This window comes from Lemur catta, chromosome 1, assembly GCF_020740605.2.
Source record: "Lemur catta isolate mLemCat1 chromosome 1, mLemCat1.pri, whole genome shotgun sequence".
In the NCBI taxonomy this organism is placed as follows: Eukaryota; Metazoa; Chordata; class Mammalia; order Primates; family Lemuridae; genus Lemur; species Lemur catta.
In genome coordinates, this window is record NC_059128.1 from 97,683,930 (window position 1) to 97,701,365 (window position 17,436).

At 56.7% G+C, this 17,436-nt stretch overlaps 1 protein-coding gene and 1 non-coding gene across 2 annotated transcripts; one reads left to right on the forward strand and one right to left on the reverse strand.

Annotated features, from left to right (window-relative positions):
- The first annotated feature begins 1,404 nt into the window (after nucleotides 1-1,404).
- SKOR1 (SKI family transcriptional corepressor 1) lies at nucleotides 1,405-10,473 on the forward strand. Its single transcript, XM_045541689.1, has 9 exons — nucleotides 1,405-1,603; nucleotides 1,834-4,036; nucleotides 5,129-5,219; nucleotides 6,153-6,260; nucleotides 6,774-6,845; nucleotides 8,199-8,273; nucleotides 8,526-8,600; nucleotides 9,110-9,175; nucleotides 9,653-10,473. Exons 1-9 carry the CDS (start codon nucleotides 1,497-1,499, stop codon nucleotides 9,745-9,747), a joined length of 2,892 nt encoding a protein of 963 aa, XP_045397645.1. The 5' UTR covers nucleotides 1,405-1,496; the 3' UTR covers nucleotides 9,748-10,473.
- A 5,025-nt stretch (nucleotides 10,474-15,498) lies between these two features.
- Nucleotides 15,499-15,605, reverse strand: LOC123631062. Its single transcript, XR_006732940.1, has one exon. It is a non-coding gene; the product is annotated as a U6 spliceosomal RNA (small nuclear RNA).
- Between the last annotated feature and the right edge of the window lie 1,831 nt (nucleotides 15,606-17,436).

Sequence of the window (17,436 nt, forward strand, 5' to 3'; positions counted from 1 at the left end):
GAAACCAAGAAGCCATCGTCATTTCCCAGAGCCACGCGCCCTCCAGCCTCCTCCGCAGCCCGCCTGAGAGCCCTCTGGGGGGCACGAGGCTTGCCTCGCTGACCCCTCAGCCGGGAGTTAGGACAGTGCTTTTGCCTCCTAAAATGTTACAAGAGACTTCAATGCGAGCAGAGGGTCAACTTGTTTCAGTTGGATCCTCAGAGATAAAGATGAAACAGACAGATAATAGATAAATAGCTTGATACTTGAAGAAGGTACGAAGACAGATGGGAGAAAGAGCAGCGAGCTGGCAGAGACAGACAGCTCAGGGACAGATAAGATCGACACATGAGGGGCACCTAGACAAATAGAGAGAGAGGGAGAGAGACGGACGGAAGAGTCCACTCTCCTTGCTGAAGGCTTTTGAACTCGGATCCCTTGTCCGCCTGGAGCTACTCCTCTGGAAATGGATTTGCCTCTCCGGCCGAGTCTAGAGGAGGCGCCCTCAGGGTTGGGCTGCCCCAACGGCTGTGGACCAGGCTGGAGCCCTGCGTGTCTGAGGACAGGTGGCTGGGCCCAGCGACCTAGAGGGGCCCAAACATCAGTTCCCGGGTCCCACTGCTGCTGAGGTCTGCCGGTGGGGCCGCTTCCCTGCCTCAGCTAGAGAGCAAAGCTCGGGACCGGCAGCAACTTTTCTGCCTGGAGGCTTTTAGTGGCTTTGAAGACAGCCAGGATTCCTTCCAGCCCCTATGAACCGGGACAGCGGGTCAGGAAGGATACTCAGAGAGGAGACTCCCCAAAAGAGGAAGCCCGGAGCCCCAGGATCCCGCATTTGGCCTGGGTGAGAAAGGCATCTCTGAAGGAGAAAAGCTCAGGGAGTGGGCGATTGGAAGCAAATAAGTGGCTCCTAAGAAACTTCCTTGAGAACCTCTCCGTCCTTCGCGCTGACCCCAGATTTGGTCTGGAACGCAACTAAAGATGCAGAAAATGTGGTTAGGAACTGCATAATCCTCGTCCCACGAATGGCTGGAAAGAAAACGGTTTATATATCCAGCCAGAATCTTTCTGCTCAACGGACCCGGGGCGTCAGTCTCGAGAGAAGAAGCACGGGTTTGTGGCAACTGGCACTGTTGTCCCCGGAAACCGGCTCCGCGCCGAGCTCGGTGCGGTGGGAGCCGCCCTGGGTTTGGGTGCGCACGGCGCGCTTTGGAGAGGGTCGGGTTCAGCACCGCGAACAGCGGTCGCCTCCGCCTCTCTCCCTCCCAGGCAGACCTGGGTCCCTCCCCCTTCTCCCTGCCTCCCCCCCTCCCCCCGCCGTCTGGAGATGGGCAGTGACCGCCCCTCCCCCGCCTCCCTACGCCTCCCCGCACTGCCCTAGCCCGCCCGCGTGCATGCGCGACTGAGCAGAGGGGCGGCGGGTCCCCAAAGTCCGGGTTTCAGGACCCCGGCCGGCAGGACTGGCTGCTAGGGTGGCCGAAGGTGCACGGATCTGGGCATTGGAAAGCCTGAGTTTGGCAATGGCTTTGCTGTGTGGCCTTGGGCAAGTCACTCTGCGTCTCTGGGTCCCACTTCCTCCCCAGTCCGAAAACAGGATTGGATTCCTAGCAGCCCTGGCATTCCAGAGGTCTCCATTACCCCTTCTCCTCCCCCAAACCCCGGGGGCTTTTGTTGTGGCGCCAAGACGGGTCTGAATAACAAAAGGTGCCCGTCCAGGGGGCGAATGAGCTTGGACTCCCCACTGCCAAGTATTCCCGCGCGCCCGACTCGGCGCGCCCCGCTGGGCGGGCCTGAGCCGCGGCGGCGGCGGCGGTGCTGAAAATGGCTCATCCGCTCTTTGCTTTCTCTGTTTCGCAGGAGCGGCGGCATGGAGGCTCTCACCACTCAGCTGGGGCCGGGGCGCGAGGGCAGCTCCTCGCCCAACTCCAAGCAGGAGCTGCAGCCCTACTCTGGCTCCAGCGCTCTCAAACCGAACCAGGTGGGCGAGACGTCGCTGTACGGGGTGCCCATTGTGTCGCTGGTCATCGACGGTCAGGAGCGCCTGTGCCTGGCGCAGATCTCCAACACCCTCCTCAAGAACTACAGCTACAATGAGATCCACAACCGCCGCGTGGCCCTGGGCATCACGTGCGTGCAGTGCACGCCGGTGCAGCTGGAGATTCTGCGTCGGGCCGGGGCCATGCCCATCTCCTCTCGCCGCTGCGGCATGATCACCAAGCGCGAGGCCGAACGCCTGTGCAAGTCGTTCCTGGGTGAGCACAAGCCACCCAAGCTGCCCGAGAACTTCGCCTTCGATGTGGTGCACGAGTGTGCGTGGGGCTCGCGTGGTAGCTTCATCCCCGCGCGTTACAACAGCTCGCGTGCCAAGTGCATCAAGTGCGGCTACTGCAGCATGTACTTCTCGCCTAACAAGTTCATCTTCCACTCGCACCGCACACCCGACGCCAAGTATACACAGCCCGACGCCGCCAACTTCAACTCGTGGCGCCGTCACCTCAAACTCAGTGACAAGTCGGCCACAGACGAACTGAGCCACGCTTGGGAGGACGTCAAGGCCATGTTCAATGGCGGCACACGCAAGCGGACCTTCTCGCTGCAAGGAGGCGGCGGAGGCGGCTCTAATGGAGGGTCGGGTGGGCAGGGGAAGGTTGGTGCTGGCGGCGGTGGCGGTGGCGGCCCAGGGTGTGGCGCGGAGATGGCCCCAGGCCCGCCGCCCCACAAAAGTCTGCGCTGTGGCGAAGACGAGGCTGCGGGTGCTCCGGGGCCACCTCCTCCCCATCCGCAGCGCGGACTTGGCCTGGCGACTGGAGCTAGCGGCCCGGCGGGCCCGGGAGGGCCTGGTGGCGGTGCCGGCGTACGCAGCTACCCGGTGATCCCAGTGCCCAGCAAAGGCTTTGGCCTCTTGCAAAAACTGCCCCCACCACTTTTCCCGCATCCTTACGGTTTCCCCACCGCCTTTGGCCTATGCCCCAAAAAGGACGACCCGGTGTTAGGCGCGGGCGAGCCTAAGGGCGGCCCTGGCGCTGGGAGCGGCGGCGGCGCGGGCACTGGTGGGGGAGCTGGGGGCCCGGGAGCCGGCCACTTGCCACCGGGGGCAGGGGCGGGCCCGGGCAGCGGCGCCATGTTCTGGGGGCATCAGCCCTCCGGGGCAGCCAAGGACGCAGCGGCTGTGGCTGCAGCGGCCGCTGCCGCCACTGTGTACCCGACGTTTCCCATGTTCTGGCCAGCGGCTGGCAGCCTCCCGGTGCCGCCCTACCCGGCTGCGCAGAGTCAAGCCAAGGCCGTAGCAGCCGCCGTGGCGGCGGCAGCGGCGGCGGCTGCAGCAGCTGCAGGTGGTGGCGGCCCAGAGCCCCTGGACAGTGCTGAGCCAGCCAAGGAGGGTGGCCTGGGCACGGAAGAGCGCTGCCCGAGCGCTCTGTCCCGTGGGCCGCTGGACGAAGACGGCGCGGACGAGGCACTGCCACCGCCCCTGGCCCCGCTGCCACCGCCGCCGCCGCCACCCGCACGCAAAGGCTCCTACGTGTCAGCCTTCCGGCCGGTGGTCAAAGACGCCGAGAGCATTGCCAAGCTCTACGGTAGCACCCGCGAGGCGTACGGCCCCGGGCCTGCTCGCGGGCCGGGACCGGGCACGGGGACCGGCGGCGGCTACGTGAGTCCGGACTTTCTGAGCGAGGGCAGCTCTAGCTACCATTCTGCCTCTCCCGACGTGGACACCGGGGACGAGCCCGAGGTGGACGTGGAGTCTAACCGCTTCCCCGACGACGAGGGCGCCCAGGATGAGACCGAGCCCAGCGCACCCAGCGCGGGAGGTGGCCCAGACGGTGACCTGCCCTCTGAGCCCCCGTCTGCCACCTCCTCAGGAGCAGACGGTCCCACAAACTCTCCCGACGGCGGTAGCCCCCACCCCCGGCGCCGTCTCGGGCCACCCCCCGCTGGCCGGTCACCATTCGGGGACTTGGCTACGGAAGACGTGGTACGGAGACCGGAGAGGAGCCCACCGAGCGGCGGCTATGAGCTACGAGAACCTTGCGGGCCCCTGGGAGGCCCCGCGCCGGCCAAGGTGAGCCCCGCGCCCGCCCCGCCGGTGGCGCCTCCCCACTTAGCCCTCTGCGCCGCCGGTTGCGGGGCAGGCCGGGGCACAGCGGAGGACGGGACTTTTGTTCTGTGTCGCGCAGGTGTTTGAGCAGCAGGCCCTGGACGATCTGGGCAGGCTCAGCCTCGGGCGCGCTGGGGAGCTGGGCTCAATGGGACCCTCGACTGAGGGTTTCCAAAGGTGGGGGGTGGGGATGTCAGGCCTGAGGAACGTGTGTGTTTTTTGTTGTTTCCGCGAGTGGGGAAGAGACCAGCAGAGATTGCTAGACACACAGGGAGAAAGAAATAGGGGGTCTGGAGGAAAAAGGAAGAGGTAAGAAAGGGAACCAGAGCCAGAGAAGAGAGTTCCCGAGGCCAGGCCCAGAGTGCGCCCGCCAGGTCGGGCACCAGAGCCCCAAGGAAAAAGGGAGGGCAAGGAGAGGAGCGGGCGGCCTCTCCCTAAGTCCTGGGTCCCCGGATTCTCCAATCTACTCCCAGTTTGGGAGTCTCTTCGAACTCCTGCCTGGGGAACTGCAGGGTTCGCTGTTGGGAAGGTGTCTTGGGACGTTGTGCGAAGCGGGAGGGGGACTGTCAAGTTGGCAGGGCTGGGGCTTGCCGGGGAGGGATGCAGGCAGGCTGGAATCGTTGGCCATTTTGAAAGTGGGTGCGCACACCTGTACATTTCCATTCGGTTCATTAAAACACGAGTCATTAACCGGATGCGAAAGGCGTCATTTATGCAGGGGACGAGGTACCGGCGGGAGGGAAAACGCCGCTAAAACGAGGCGGCCGCAGAGGGTGCGGGCGACTTTGAATAGCCCTTGGCTTGGGATGCGCTTTGTGTTTTGAGTAATTTTCTCGAGGGTGCAAATAATTACCTTGAATCTACAAGGGGGATGCAGGCTCCAAGGGCTCCCAGGTGCGCTGCCTGCGTCACCCTGCCCGGGGTGCTCAGGTCCCGTGGGCACTTCAACCTCCGCTACCCCCTCGGCTTTCCCTCTCGGCCGCGGGACAGGGCTGGGCGGCTTTGGGCAGCCTCCCAGAGCCCCCCTAATCGCCTGTCATTTCTCGGCCGCCGCAGGTGTACGCGCCTGAGAGGGACGAGCACGTGAAGAGCGCGGCGGCAGCGCTGGGGCCCGCGGCCTCCTACCTCTGCACCCCCGAGGCCCACGGTAACGCCTGCCGAGCCCGCTGGCCACTGCAATGGGGACCGCAGGCAGAGGGCCGGGGCCAAGGAAGGCCTGCGAGGGAAGACAATGAGAGAAAGACAGAGACGCAGAAAAAGCGACAGAAAGAGGGAGAGGGAGAGAAAAATAATTGGCGGGGGGGGGGGGAGTGCTAAGCGAGTACTCCCAACAACTTCCATCGTTTGATTACTTAAAAACAATAACAACCCACCCTCTACACACACACACACACACACACACACACACACACACACGCTACAGCGCACCTCACACATAGGGTTAAAACCTTTTAAAAATCACGCCTGGCACCCCATTCAAGTCCGCCCATTTATTCAGCAAGTGTGTTTGGCCGCGGGGTCCCCTGTGGCCAGGCCGGGTCGGCCCGGAGGAGGGGGCCGCGAGTATGGGTACCCCAGAAGCGCCGGGGGTGGGGGAGGGGGGTCCCTGCATCTGCGCACAGATCTAAGTTGCTCGCAGAGGGCCTGGGGGCCTCAGAAATCCGGGCAAGTCGAGGCAGCCGAGCTCCCGGCGATGTCCCCCCATCCACCCCGAAGGTCGCTACCTAGGCTGCGTTCTCCGGGAGAGTCGCGCGGACAGATCTGGCGGCCACGCGCACTCGCGGTGCCCCAGTATCTGCGCACGATGTAGGTCGCACGTCCCTGGTGGGCTCGGCTGCTCGTCTTGCTCTTTTCCAAGGGGCTGGGGCGGGGGCGCGAGGCCGGGGATGAGCAGACCACGCGCGGGGGAGGGGGTGCCCTGCCCAAAGCCTCAGGGCGCGCGCCTGGGCGCACAGCCGGGAACCAGAGGCGGCCAGGACGCTTTTAATTAGGGCTCGGGCGCCCCGACCGCGGCAGCTCTGGCAGTATCCGGGTCACGGTTTCTTTGCCTCTCCTTGAAACTCGGTTTATTGCCTTTAAGAGCCAGATAAGGAAGACAATCATTCGACCGCCGATGATTTGGAAACGAGGAAATCCTATCCAGACCAAAGGAGTATCTCGCAGCCAAGTCCTGCAAATACAGACCGAGGTGAGCCCTCGGACCCTTCGCGCCCCACCCGCAACCGGGAGGTGGGACCCAGGCCGCCCGGCTTCCCGCTCGCTTGCAAGGAAGGCTTTCAGTCTAGAGTAAGCGGCTGCTGGTTTTCTTCCGTGGCGAGGGGATAAATATTTAACGCGGGCGAGGTGCAGACCAGGTTTCCTGAGTTGCTACCTCCTTGGTGGATTTGGGGCTGTTCCAGGTAAGGGCAGGGGGTGTATTAAAAAGGAAATAGAGGGACACTTCCACCCACATAAAACAGGTCAAAGGGCACTTCCTGCCCTAAGACCATCTTCCTCAGCCCCCTCTCCTATAGTGGGTCACTCTCCTAACCCCCAAAATGATGGTTTGGAAGGTGAGTAGTACCGGATGCCCGTAACTGTTTCCTTCAAAGGCACAGGGTCAGGAGTAGGTCCCTGACTTGGCACAGCTCCTGGAAAGCTCACCCTCCCCTCCCAAGGCCTCTTCTAGGATAGAACTCCTTTCACTTCCCTTGTATCCTAGGTGAAGATGGCTTTACCCTGGATGTCACAGGAACTCACCTGCTGGAGAAAGATATTGAGAACCTGGCTAGAGGTGAGGTTAAATCTGTGAAAAGGGGGTACACTATGCTTGAGGGAGATGGACTCTTCCTTTAGAGAGGCTGTTATCCCTGTAGGGGTTGAGTGTGGGAAAGACGGCTCTTGGGAGGATCAGTTTTCATTGAGTGGCAAAGGTAATCCTCTGGACACATTATCCTGGCACAGAGCGGTGTGTGTGGGTAGGAGGTGGGGGAAGTGAACCAAACCCCCAGATTGATATTGGAAGTTTGGGTCCCTAAGGCCAGGGTCTGTCTGAATAGCCCAGTAGGAAACAGAAATGAGTAGTGATTCTCAGAACTTGATGTCTGGGGACAATCTGGGTCTCCCAAACTCAATGGAAAACAGGACTTTTTCTGAATAGCAAGGTTGCAGGGAGGCATTTATCTTAGGAATGTGTAAGAGGTTACCTTTTTTCTCTGGGATTAATGCATAACCACCCTCACATCAACTAAATGGAGTGAAGATGGAGCTTATTTGCAGAATGGGATCCCAGTGTTGCTGCTCAGTCTGCAAGGGATAAGGTATATGGCTCAAGGCAAAGAGAAAGGGAGTCTCTAGCCCCACTTTGCCCTTCCATCTTCCATTCCTGTGTTTCAGAGGAGCCTCTCCAGGGGGAGGGCCCAGATACTAATGGTCCTATGACCAAGGCCATCCCCCCCTTCCATCCCTCTGGAGCAGGTTTCTGAGAGCACTAATGAAGCCAACCACACTTAGCTCCCTGCACCACCACCCCAGCCCTTGGATGGTCTTGGGGGCGGGGGGAGACAAGCATTGGTGGTCTTCCATTCTTTCTAGTTACAGGTTTGGCAGAATATGCCATTACCTTCAAAATCATTGCTGCTTTATATGAGGGTTCTTAACATGGATTTGGCAGTCTGGGGACCTCCTGAAATTGTAGGCAAACTGTTGTGAGTGTGTATATTTTTATGGGAAGGGTGGCCAAGGCCTTGACCGGATTCTCCCTGATTTATATTGAAAAGAGGAATTAGCTCTGTCATTTGAAGTGGGAAATCAAGTTTTTGTGGCCAGCCTCTAAGGTTAGGAAATTAGGAACAACTTCAAGCAATGTCAAGCTGGGTAGTTCCTGGAGCCAGGGCCTAGAGGTGGAACATGGATTCCACCATCCTGAATTTGATTTTCCTGGGCATCGTACCCCCATGGCTTTTTTTTCACCCAAATCCTTTGGATGCAGATGGGAAAGTCAGAGTGTGGAGGGCCTTTACTTATTGGTCCATCCTCCCCAAGTCTTATCCCAGGGCTATTGGCCAGGGCAGGACCTGGGTGCTTTCTGGGTGCCTTGAGTTCAAATCTCCCCCACCCTTTACCTCCCTCTCTCCACCCCTCACAGACGAATTGCAAAAGCTGCTCCTGGAGCAAATGGAACTTCGCAAGAAACTGGAACGAGAATTTCAGAGTCTCAAAGGTACCCCATCCCGCCCCACCCAACTTGGTCACCGAGCTTTCCCCACAGTGCCCCAGACCTACTCGGACAGCCAGGTGCAGGCAGCTGTGGCTGGGCGCCCTGCAGGAGCCGGGCAACTCCTTTCCCAGGGTTTCCTGCTAGGCAAACGGCGGGGTGGGGGTGGAGTAGGGGTGAAGATGGGGGGAGAAGGGAGGAAGTGGAGCTGGGGAAGCGGGCTGTGCGTAACAGCTCTCACTTAATCAATTTGCACAGATAATTTTCAGGATCAAATGAAGAGGGAATTGGCTTATCGAGAAGAAATGGTGCAACAGCTGCAAATTGTCAGAGGTAAGACGGGAGTCAGGTGAGCGCGTGCACAGGCCGTAACTGCCTCTCGTCTGGCAGGAGCCGCAATGTTGGCTCAGTCATTTGGATTTAAATTGAAGGTAATTTAACAATTATTTTTTTTATTTAATATCCTTTGTATACTCTGATTAGCCTCAGAATGGCAAGCGAGCCCAGCAAACGGCTTGCAGGCATCATTACATGGAGTGATTGAACTTCTTATCGCGGCAATTTCCATGGTTTCTAAATTAAAAATCGAGGCGTAAAATTACCTGGGAAGTAATGCCTAAGTTTGCTTTAATTTTGGTTAGATCCGTCTGCCTTTAAGCGCCATCCCAGGCCATTTCCTCCCTCCGCCAGGCTGCAGTTTGGAGCTTTGCTACCCCTCCCCCTGTCCGTGGAGTAGATTCTGCGAGGGGCTGCGCCCTGGGGAGAGGATGAAGCCCGGGCTACGACCCGACCATTCAGAGGGTGGTCTGCGCTTCCTCACGGGCCCCTCCCGTGTCTTCCAGATACCCTGTGTAACGAACTCGACCAGGAGCGGAAGGCGCGCTACGCCATCCAGCAGAAATTGAAAGGTGCGGAAGCCGGGAAACAAAGATAGGAGGGGTGCCGGGTGCTGGTTGTGCCGTCGAAGGAAAGAAGGAATGGAGGGGAGAGTGAGGGGGAAGGCTAGGGTCTGCATGGATCGGAAGCTGAGAGGAGGGAAGTGGGAATTGATTTTAATGGGCAAATTATTCTAGAACGCTGGAGTAGGCAGAAAGAGCCCCTTGAGCTCTGGGCATCGAAAAATCTGCCTTCTAGAACCAACTCTGGCCTCGGGCAAGTCGACCCCTCTCTCACTGTGCTTCAGTTTCCACTTCTGTAAAATGGGACTATTGAACCAGAGCAGTGATTCTGAATCACCAGGGTCTTTCTTCTATCTTGCTACCTCCTGAGCCACTCAGGAGGTATAACCAAAGGGTTGGCTGAGGCCAGGGAGGGGAACGGGGGACCTTGCGGGCAAGGTGAGGCAGGCTAGGCGCCCAAAGTGGCCTGCGCGACTCTCTCTCCAGAAGCCCACGACGCCCTGCACCACTTCTCCTGCAAGATGCTGACGCCCCGCCACTGCACTGGCAACTGCTCCTTCAAGCCCCCGCTGTTACCCTAGGGCCGGCCCGGCCGCCGCGCCCACGCGCCCTCAAGCCATGCTGCTCCCTCTTGTAAATAACCGCTGCCGCGGCGGCCCGGAGCGAGGAACAAGCCATTCCGACTTGACCGATGTAAATACAGCCGCCAGTCCGCCCGCCCTCCTCCCGGGCGCCCCGGCCTCGCCCTCCCCCTCCCGGGCGTCCCAGTCCAGGGCCCTGGCTCGGTTTCCAAGTGTAAATACTGCCTCGCCCTTCGGTTGAACTCCAGGGCATCGGACTTTTAGGGGTTAACTGGACCCACAGAGGGAAGAAAGGTGAGAGGGGGGCCTCTACCCCCGCCCCAGTGTACAGCCTCGGACCCCGATTGTGAATACAATGTAGCAACTCCGCTGGCGCCGCCCCGCACTCCCAGTCCCGTCCACTTCTGAAACTCTCGTTCCTAATGACAAAGTGGCTATGTGCAATGGATATAAATGTACTGTGAGTCTCTTGGTTCAGTATTAGGTTTACTTTATTTATGCTGTAAGTTATTTTGCTTCCTTCTCCGGGACCTACTTCCAGTCCCATTTTGCATTCCCCTTTGGATTTTGCTTTGTCTATTTTTTGTTGTAACCTCTTGATGTAACAGCACTTTAAAAGGGCGACAACTGACTCATAAGATGGCAACCACCTGGAGCCTGTTTGGGGAGACCACCCTGTGACTTTTGTTTTTAATAAAAAAAAAAAATCTGTCACTTCCTGGGGCTGTGGAGATGGGAGTGCGCGGGTGGGTGGCGGTAGGGGATTGGGGAGGGTGGAGGACTGTGCAACAGGTGGGGCGTGGGAACCGCCACGCATCTTCTGGGGCGCCCAGGGTTAGAATCGCGCCTGCTCAGGTGGGCAGCAGCAAGCACCCCGACCTCTCCATTGGCGCCTCCAGACATACCCAGTTTTCCCCCACAGGCCACTCCCTCTCCGCGTTGAGTACCCTCCCTTGGGACTCGGCTGGGGACAGGGGACTAGGGCATGGTCTCTAGCACCTCAGTCCCCGTCTCTTCCCTAGAGCGCTTGCAGGGGCCCATTTCATTCGTGTCCATTTCCACGCTCGCCACACTGGGGAAGTTACCTCTGGGGCTCCCAGAGACAAGGCACCCAGAGCAGAATTGCCCCTTCGGGTGGCGCGGGCCGGCCTTGGAGCCCTGGGGCAGAGTGGAGGGCGAAGTACCCAGCAAGGATCTCTGGAAAGGAAGGCGAGACATCGTGCACAGGTGTCCTCCCGCCTGCCCTGCGGCTCTCCGAAAGGAGGGAGCCCTGGCCGCATTTCCACTTTGTCCATTTCAGTCCGAGCGGGGCTGAGGTCTGGGCGAGGCCAGAGGGCCGCAGGGGCCCGGGCCGCCGCGCTCGCCGGGCCGCGGCCGGGGCGTCCCACACCGGGGCCGCGTTTGGAGACGCCTCACCTTGCCGCAGGCCTCCCGTCGGCCTCAGTTTCTTCAGCGCACCTGCTACTTGGGCTACAGACAACGATGTAAACTGCCGAACTCCTTTTTTTGTTCTGTTTTGTTTTGTTTTGTTTTGTTTTTCGGGGAGGCAAGTGTGGACGGAGTGGGAAAGCGCGTGGCACTGGGAATCAGTCAGCCCGGGCTTCCAATTTCACCTCCTCGGCTGGCTAGCAAGGGCCCCGTATCGCGACTTCTATTTTTCCTGGGTCTCCGTTTCAGCTACTATAAAATAATAGGCCTCTGTCCCTGGCGGCTCGTGGACAGCGCTGGAGGCCAAGACCTGCGCCCCGACGGTCCCCCCCTCCGGACACCCAGAGCTCCGTCGGCCGAGCAGTCTGGCCCCGGCTCGGGAGGGAACCCTCGGGCGCCGGCCGGGAAGATTCGTGGGGGACTGTCTGGAGGGCCGCGGGCGAGCAGGGGGCGCGCTCTGGGCCGCCCCGAACGGGTGCAGACGGGGAGACCCGCTGTACCGCAGAGGCAGGAGACCAGTCCCCAAAGCCCAAGGGCTTGGAGCCCTCAAGTCGCGGGATATTCCGAGGGCCAAACCTAGAGAGGACACGAGGGAGTTGACTGCTGCCAGGGCGCGCGACAAACTGCGAGGCTTCACCTCGGGACGTGCGATCTCCAGGCAGGGACCCTCTAGACCCCTTTCATATAGGTGGGACCAACCAGATCAGTTCTCCGCGGTACCCTTGGAGAAACTGAGGTCCACAGAGGAAGTGATTTGCATCCCCAGGGCACACTAGGGGCCAGCGGAACTGGGACGGGGCCTGGCAGCTCGGGTGTTGGAGATGGTAGGCGCCTTCCTCCACCCCACTTTTGGAAGCCGCATTTTCCTTCTCTGTAAAATGGGCATAACCATTACCACCCGGGAAGTTCCTTGGCTGCAGCTCAACAAAGGAGCCTGGCGAATGTTCCTTTTCGCCCTTCCTTCCCAAATTCCCCCCAAACGGAGAAAAGAACAGCTGGAGCCCATAGGATGGGGCGCCCCATCTGGGCCGGAATCTCTGCGGACTGGAGGTGTAGGCGGATCCGACCCAGAAAGCTCAGTTGAAAAAATCCTCCTGGGCTCCACGTCCCCTCACAAGTGGTTTGTTCCCCCTCCACATGTTAATAACCAAACGATTGGTATGGATGTAATTATCAATAATTATACGAATTATTGCTGATTGCAGGGCTCGTAGCCACTTTAATTAGTTTACCAGATTCTAATTAAGTTAAACGAAACATTAATAGGGAAAATATGCTTTGAAAAAAACCCAGGATTTTTAAAAAGTCTATTTCTCGCCACATCGTTGCCACCTTGTGACAGATTTTAGGCATTGCAACCAATGCCCGAAGTGCCGCATTAGAGTGCCTTGGCTCTCAGAGAGAGAAAGTGGGGCTTGGAGAGTTGGGAGGGGGCAGTTAGGTACAGAATGTCCTCCGGGCTGTTCTTCCAGGTTGTTTTGTTCCCCACCCCTGATGCCTACAGGAGGTCTAGCTCTGGAGTCCAAGGTCTGCGGGTAAGGGACAGGGTAAACATACCTCTTTTCCAGAGGAACTCTAGACCCCTCTTGGAAGCTGCAGTAGGACAGTGGTCTCTATTCCCATCTGTCCTGGCAAATCCAGGGCCAGAGACTGCAAAAGTTCCAGAGAACTTGCTGTTGAGACTGCAAGTTGCTTTATATTTCACTCCCCTGGAAGAAACTAGTAAGTTGCTTCCCACCTCAATTTCCCCTGCAAATCCAGGTCATCTCTCTGCAAAAGCACCTCTTAGAAGACCCCTCAACTGCTGGGACACAGGTAAGCTCTGTGATCTGAGAGCACTTGGTTTATGAGGCTAGCAGGGTACTCATCTCCCTCTGTAATCCTTGATTGTGCGTGTCTGTTTCCCACAGGACTATAAATACCTCAAAAACAGAGCTTACACCTTGCTCTTCTTGTGACCTCCAACACAGGGCCCAGTGCACCACAGGCACACAACACATGTCTAGATGAACTTTATGGTTCATCTAGGTGCTGAAAATGTCTGAGGGAAGGAATCCCTAAGTGCTGCTGGACAACAGCCACTGAGATGCAATTAAGCTCATTTGCATAAGGTTGATTAAGCACGGGTTTACTGCTCACAAAGAAGATCCTTCATCAATAGGATGAATTTTGGGGGTAGGTGTCAGGTAAGTGATTGTCAACCTAGAATAGGAAAACTTTCTTCCTGTTCCAACTGTGTCCCAAAGAGGGTGTCCTTCACTCTCTCACATATAGCAAGATCACCCGGCACATACCTGTCCAGCCATTCCCAGCTACCTTGCTGTAAAGCATACCATTGGTCCTTTGCAAATAAGTGGCTCCTAACTTGAATTCAGAACAGCAGCAGAAGCAGAACTGGATCTACATGCGTTTTCTATTAATTCTAAACAGCCTTATAGCTCCTCCTCACCCTCAGAGGCAGCATAGTATTTGGTTAAGAGCACAAACTCTGTATCGAGATTTACTGAGGTCTCAATCCTGCTCTGCCATTGACTAGTTGTGTGACGTTGGGCAAGTTGTTGACTCTCTCTATGGCTCAGCTTCCTCAACTATCACAAGGGACATGACAGAATCTACTTCATAGAACTGTTTCATGCATGTAATGAGTTAGTATGTGTAATGCACTGAGAACAGTTCTTGGTACACAAGAAGTGCTAATATATTGGTGTCTGCTAAGATTAAAACCCTCTCTGAGTTAATTTTCCAGCCCTGAGACTCAAGACAGGAATGCTTTGAAAGAGTCCCCAAATGGGCCCCAGTCTGTGGGCCCTCTGCTCCTCCAGGGGCCCAGGAAAGAGGACAACCCAGTGCTTTTTCAAGCTGGACTTTTGAAATTTCTGGAGACACGTTTGTAAGAATCTACAAGCATCCAGGTTGGAAGGGCATCCTACAATGCCAACACTTTTGTTGACTATATGTGTCCAAAGGGGCAAAGGGACTTGCCCAAGTTCTCCCAGCAAGTTGGTGCAGAGCCAGGAAAGTCAGCCAGGTCTCTGGGTTTTCCAGGACTAGAAACTGCCTGTGTCTTCCTAATTCCTGCTCCTAGACAAGTTTCTTTACAACACTCTGAACAGTTCTTCTTGGGCCAAGTCCCTCACTCTTAGATTCCATTTTACCCCCCCCCCCCAATAAGATCCCCTTTCACATACTTAGGCTAATAACATTCCAGTCAAGGATTCCTTGTCCTTGGCTGACAAGGTCATTTTCTTGTTTGGCACCCCATAAAGAGACACTTAAAACTACTCACCCAATTGCCCAAAGAACTTTTGGCCTCCAAAGAACCAGGTATCTTTAGGAGAAGAAAACCGACCACTAAAGATGGTCCTCTAACTCCTTGCATCAAAGGCCGTGAGCCAAGGAAGAGGCAAAAGATGTCCCCCAGACCCCTATTCCCAGCTGTTACCTTGAAATGATCATTTCACCTTCACTGAAGAGAACAGAAATGGGTCCTGAATGGCACTCTCAGAGGGTAGCCATGGCCTCTGACCTCCAGTCCTACTGGGACGAGCCTGGAGGCTGGTAGCCGTGTGGCCCCTGGAGGTCCCAGTGGCTGCAGAGCCCACAGGACAGCCTACGTGCGTGCTCAGCAAAGCAGATGCACCATTTTTCTTTTGGAAAGAAATTGACATTTCAAAAAACATTGACTTCCTCCTCCCTGCTCCATCTCTGTGTTTTTGTAATCGAATTACCTGGGGATGGGTCCTGATCTTTTCAGTGTCTATGTGTCTAGAGGTCTTATTAGGCCTTGTTTCAGCCTCTTACTAGTGACAGGATCTTGCCCAAGTTGCTTTATCTCTGACTCTTGTAAAATGTTGACAATAATATCCGAAGGAGACAGCTGTCAGAAATATGCAGTGAGATACTGGTGAAACCCTGGACATATGGCAGATGCTCAGTAAGTGGTGGGCATTATTATTATTAATTTTTAAGATTCAGTCGGTCAGTCTTGTACAAGTTCCTGTTACAATACATCTCATGTGTTTATTGTTGCACTGGGTTCTGTTGTTTTGGACCTGAAATGGATCCACTTTGGAAAGAGAACCGCAATACTCGGGATGGTGCAGAGGGAAGCAGAGGCAAGATAGGAAGGATCACAAACTGGAGCCGGAGGGCCAGATGTAAAACTCACTGCAAAGAGATCAATATATCTGGGCCGCAATTTTGGGTCGCACCCCCTTTTTTATTGTCTCTCGGGACTACTGTCAAACAGAAGATAAAACCCATAGGTGAAAAGTGTTTGCATGCATGTGTAAATTGTGCGCGGAATTTTTTGTAACCCTGGTCAAAAATATGGAACGCTTCACGAATTTGCGTGTCATCCTTGCGCAGGGGCCATGCTAATCTTCTCTGTATCGTTCCAATTTTAGTATATGTGCTGCCGAAGCGAGCACGATCTCATAGTTGTCTCAGAAATTAAATAAAGCTAGGAATTTGAAAACTTTTACAGTTATGGTAAGTACAGCGTGTACCTCTTAAAACTCCAAAGTACTCAAAAAATTATTACTTTCAGTGTCACCTATGCTATATTCATATCTTTACGTTTATGGCCAGCTTATATCTAAAAGTTTCTCTAACCTTCTTACATCGTATATGCAAATGTAAAGGGACCATGGGAAATTGGCCGTCTTCCCTCCCGACCTCTGTGCGCGCCTCGCAGGCGGCGCGGCCGGTCGCGCTTCGCATCGTCACGTGGGGCGTGTTGCGCGTCTCTTCCGCGCCGGTCTCCGCGGCGCGGAGGGATCTAGCCTGGGTCCCATCTTGCACGCTACGCTGAGACGAGTGTGGCCGTGCCGTGGCCTCTGAGACTGCGGAGTGGCGTGTGGTGGTGATGCATTTTTGGGGATGCATCAGGTTTCCACGGGAATTCGATTCGGGGGCCCCCAAAAAGGATGCGAGCCGCTGGTCGGGCCCTTCCCTGCGCTGCGACCCGTCACCCATGACCCTAGCCAGGCCTGCGGCCACCCGCCGTGAACCAGAAGGGGCTGGCGAGGGCTGCGGCTCTGGGTTCGTGGAGGGTGGGTACCAGCTCGGGGTGGACCGGGGGGCGCCTTCAGCTTCCACTGGGGTTATCGGGACCAGCTCCCTGCCTTTGGAGCCGAGGGGAAGAGGGAGGGTGGCTGTGACTCGAAGGTGGGGGGAAGGTCACCACCCTTTGATCCAGCACTTAAAAGGGCCAGGCACTTAATTGGTGTCGCTTACCCCACTTGCACGTTAGGAAACAGAGGCCCCCCTGGGAGGCTGAACCATCAGCCCTAAGTGATCCTGCTGTGGTGAAAGTTGGGAGTTGATGCAAGTCTGGTTTGTTAGAGCTCGGGAGAAAAGATTTGGCACCGGAAGTGCAGCCTCCCTTTCCCTCGTAGACCTTCCTCCCAAGGCCCGGGCCAGCTCATTCCTTCCTGCCTTCATTCCTTCGACAAATATTGCGCACCTGTGATGTCGGCGCGGGGGTTGCGGGGGTGAATGAGTGGGCAGCGTTGCTGTGGTCCTGGGGCTTCCGTCCCAGCACGGGAGCCAGGCAGGCACGGAAGCGCCTTCTTGATGTTGAGCCGTGCTGCAAAAGCATGGCAGACAGTGCGTGGGGGCTGAGGGCCACTTCACTGGGGGCAGGAGAGGAGGTTACATTTCATCTGTCACTTGGTGATACGTGGCAGCCCTGAGAGGATGGGAACAGAGTTCCAGGCAAAAGAAGGCCTTGCAGCTACCTGAGTGGGTGTCACCCACAGGAGCAGTCCTTCAGGGGCAGTCCCTCAGGGCTTATGAGAGGGGAGGGACCTGCCCAGTCACCACCGGAGAGTGCCTGGCCTGGCCTTTGGTGGCTTGAGCTGTCCCTTCCCAGCCTCCGAAGTTGTCTTCAGTGAAGTGGAAATCAGGCACCGGCTGCCCAACTTCTCATCTGACCTCTCTAAATAAGCAGTAAGCAAACGCAAACCTCAGAATGCTAATATGGCCTTTATTGAGCGAAAAGAGCTAATTTGGGCAATGATGTTTTCCTCAGATTTACAAAAGGGAATTGCAAATAACCAAAAAGCGTATTAACATTGATGGGAGATGATGCTAATCTTCAATTAGCATCCACGTTTTATTCATTTATTTAGGAGGAGAGCCTTTTCGACACAGTCAATGCACACACGTTTCCTTGTGACAGGTACAGCTCCTCAGTTCACAACTGCCTTATTGTGGAAACCAGCAGGAGACGGACCTGCTTATTGTTCACCATTTCTG

Excerpts from the sequence above, each read along its gene's own strand:
- SKOR1 (XM_045541689.1), top strand. The coding sequence starts at position 1,497 with ATGGCTTTGCTGTGTGGCCTTGGGCAAGTCACTCTGCGTCTCTGGGTC. Across the intron at positions 1,604-1,833 it reads GCAGCCCTGGCATTCCAGAG|GAGCGGCGGCATGGAGGCTC; the intron begins GTCTCCATTACC and ends TCTGTTTCGCAG. Across the intron at positions 8,274-8,525 it reads AGAATTTCAGAGTCTCAAAG|ATAATTTTCAGGATCAAATG; the intron begins GTACCCCATCCC and ends CAATTTGCACAG.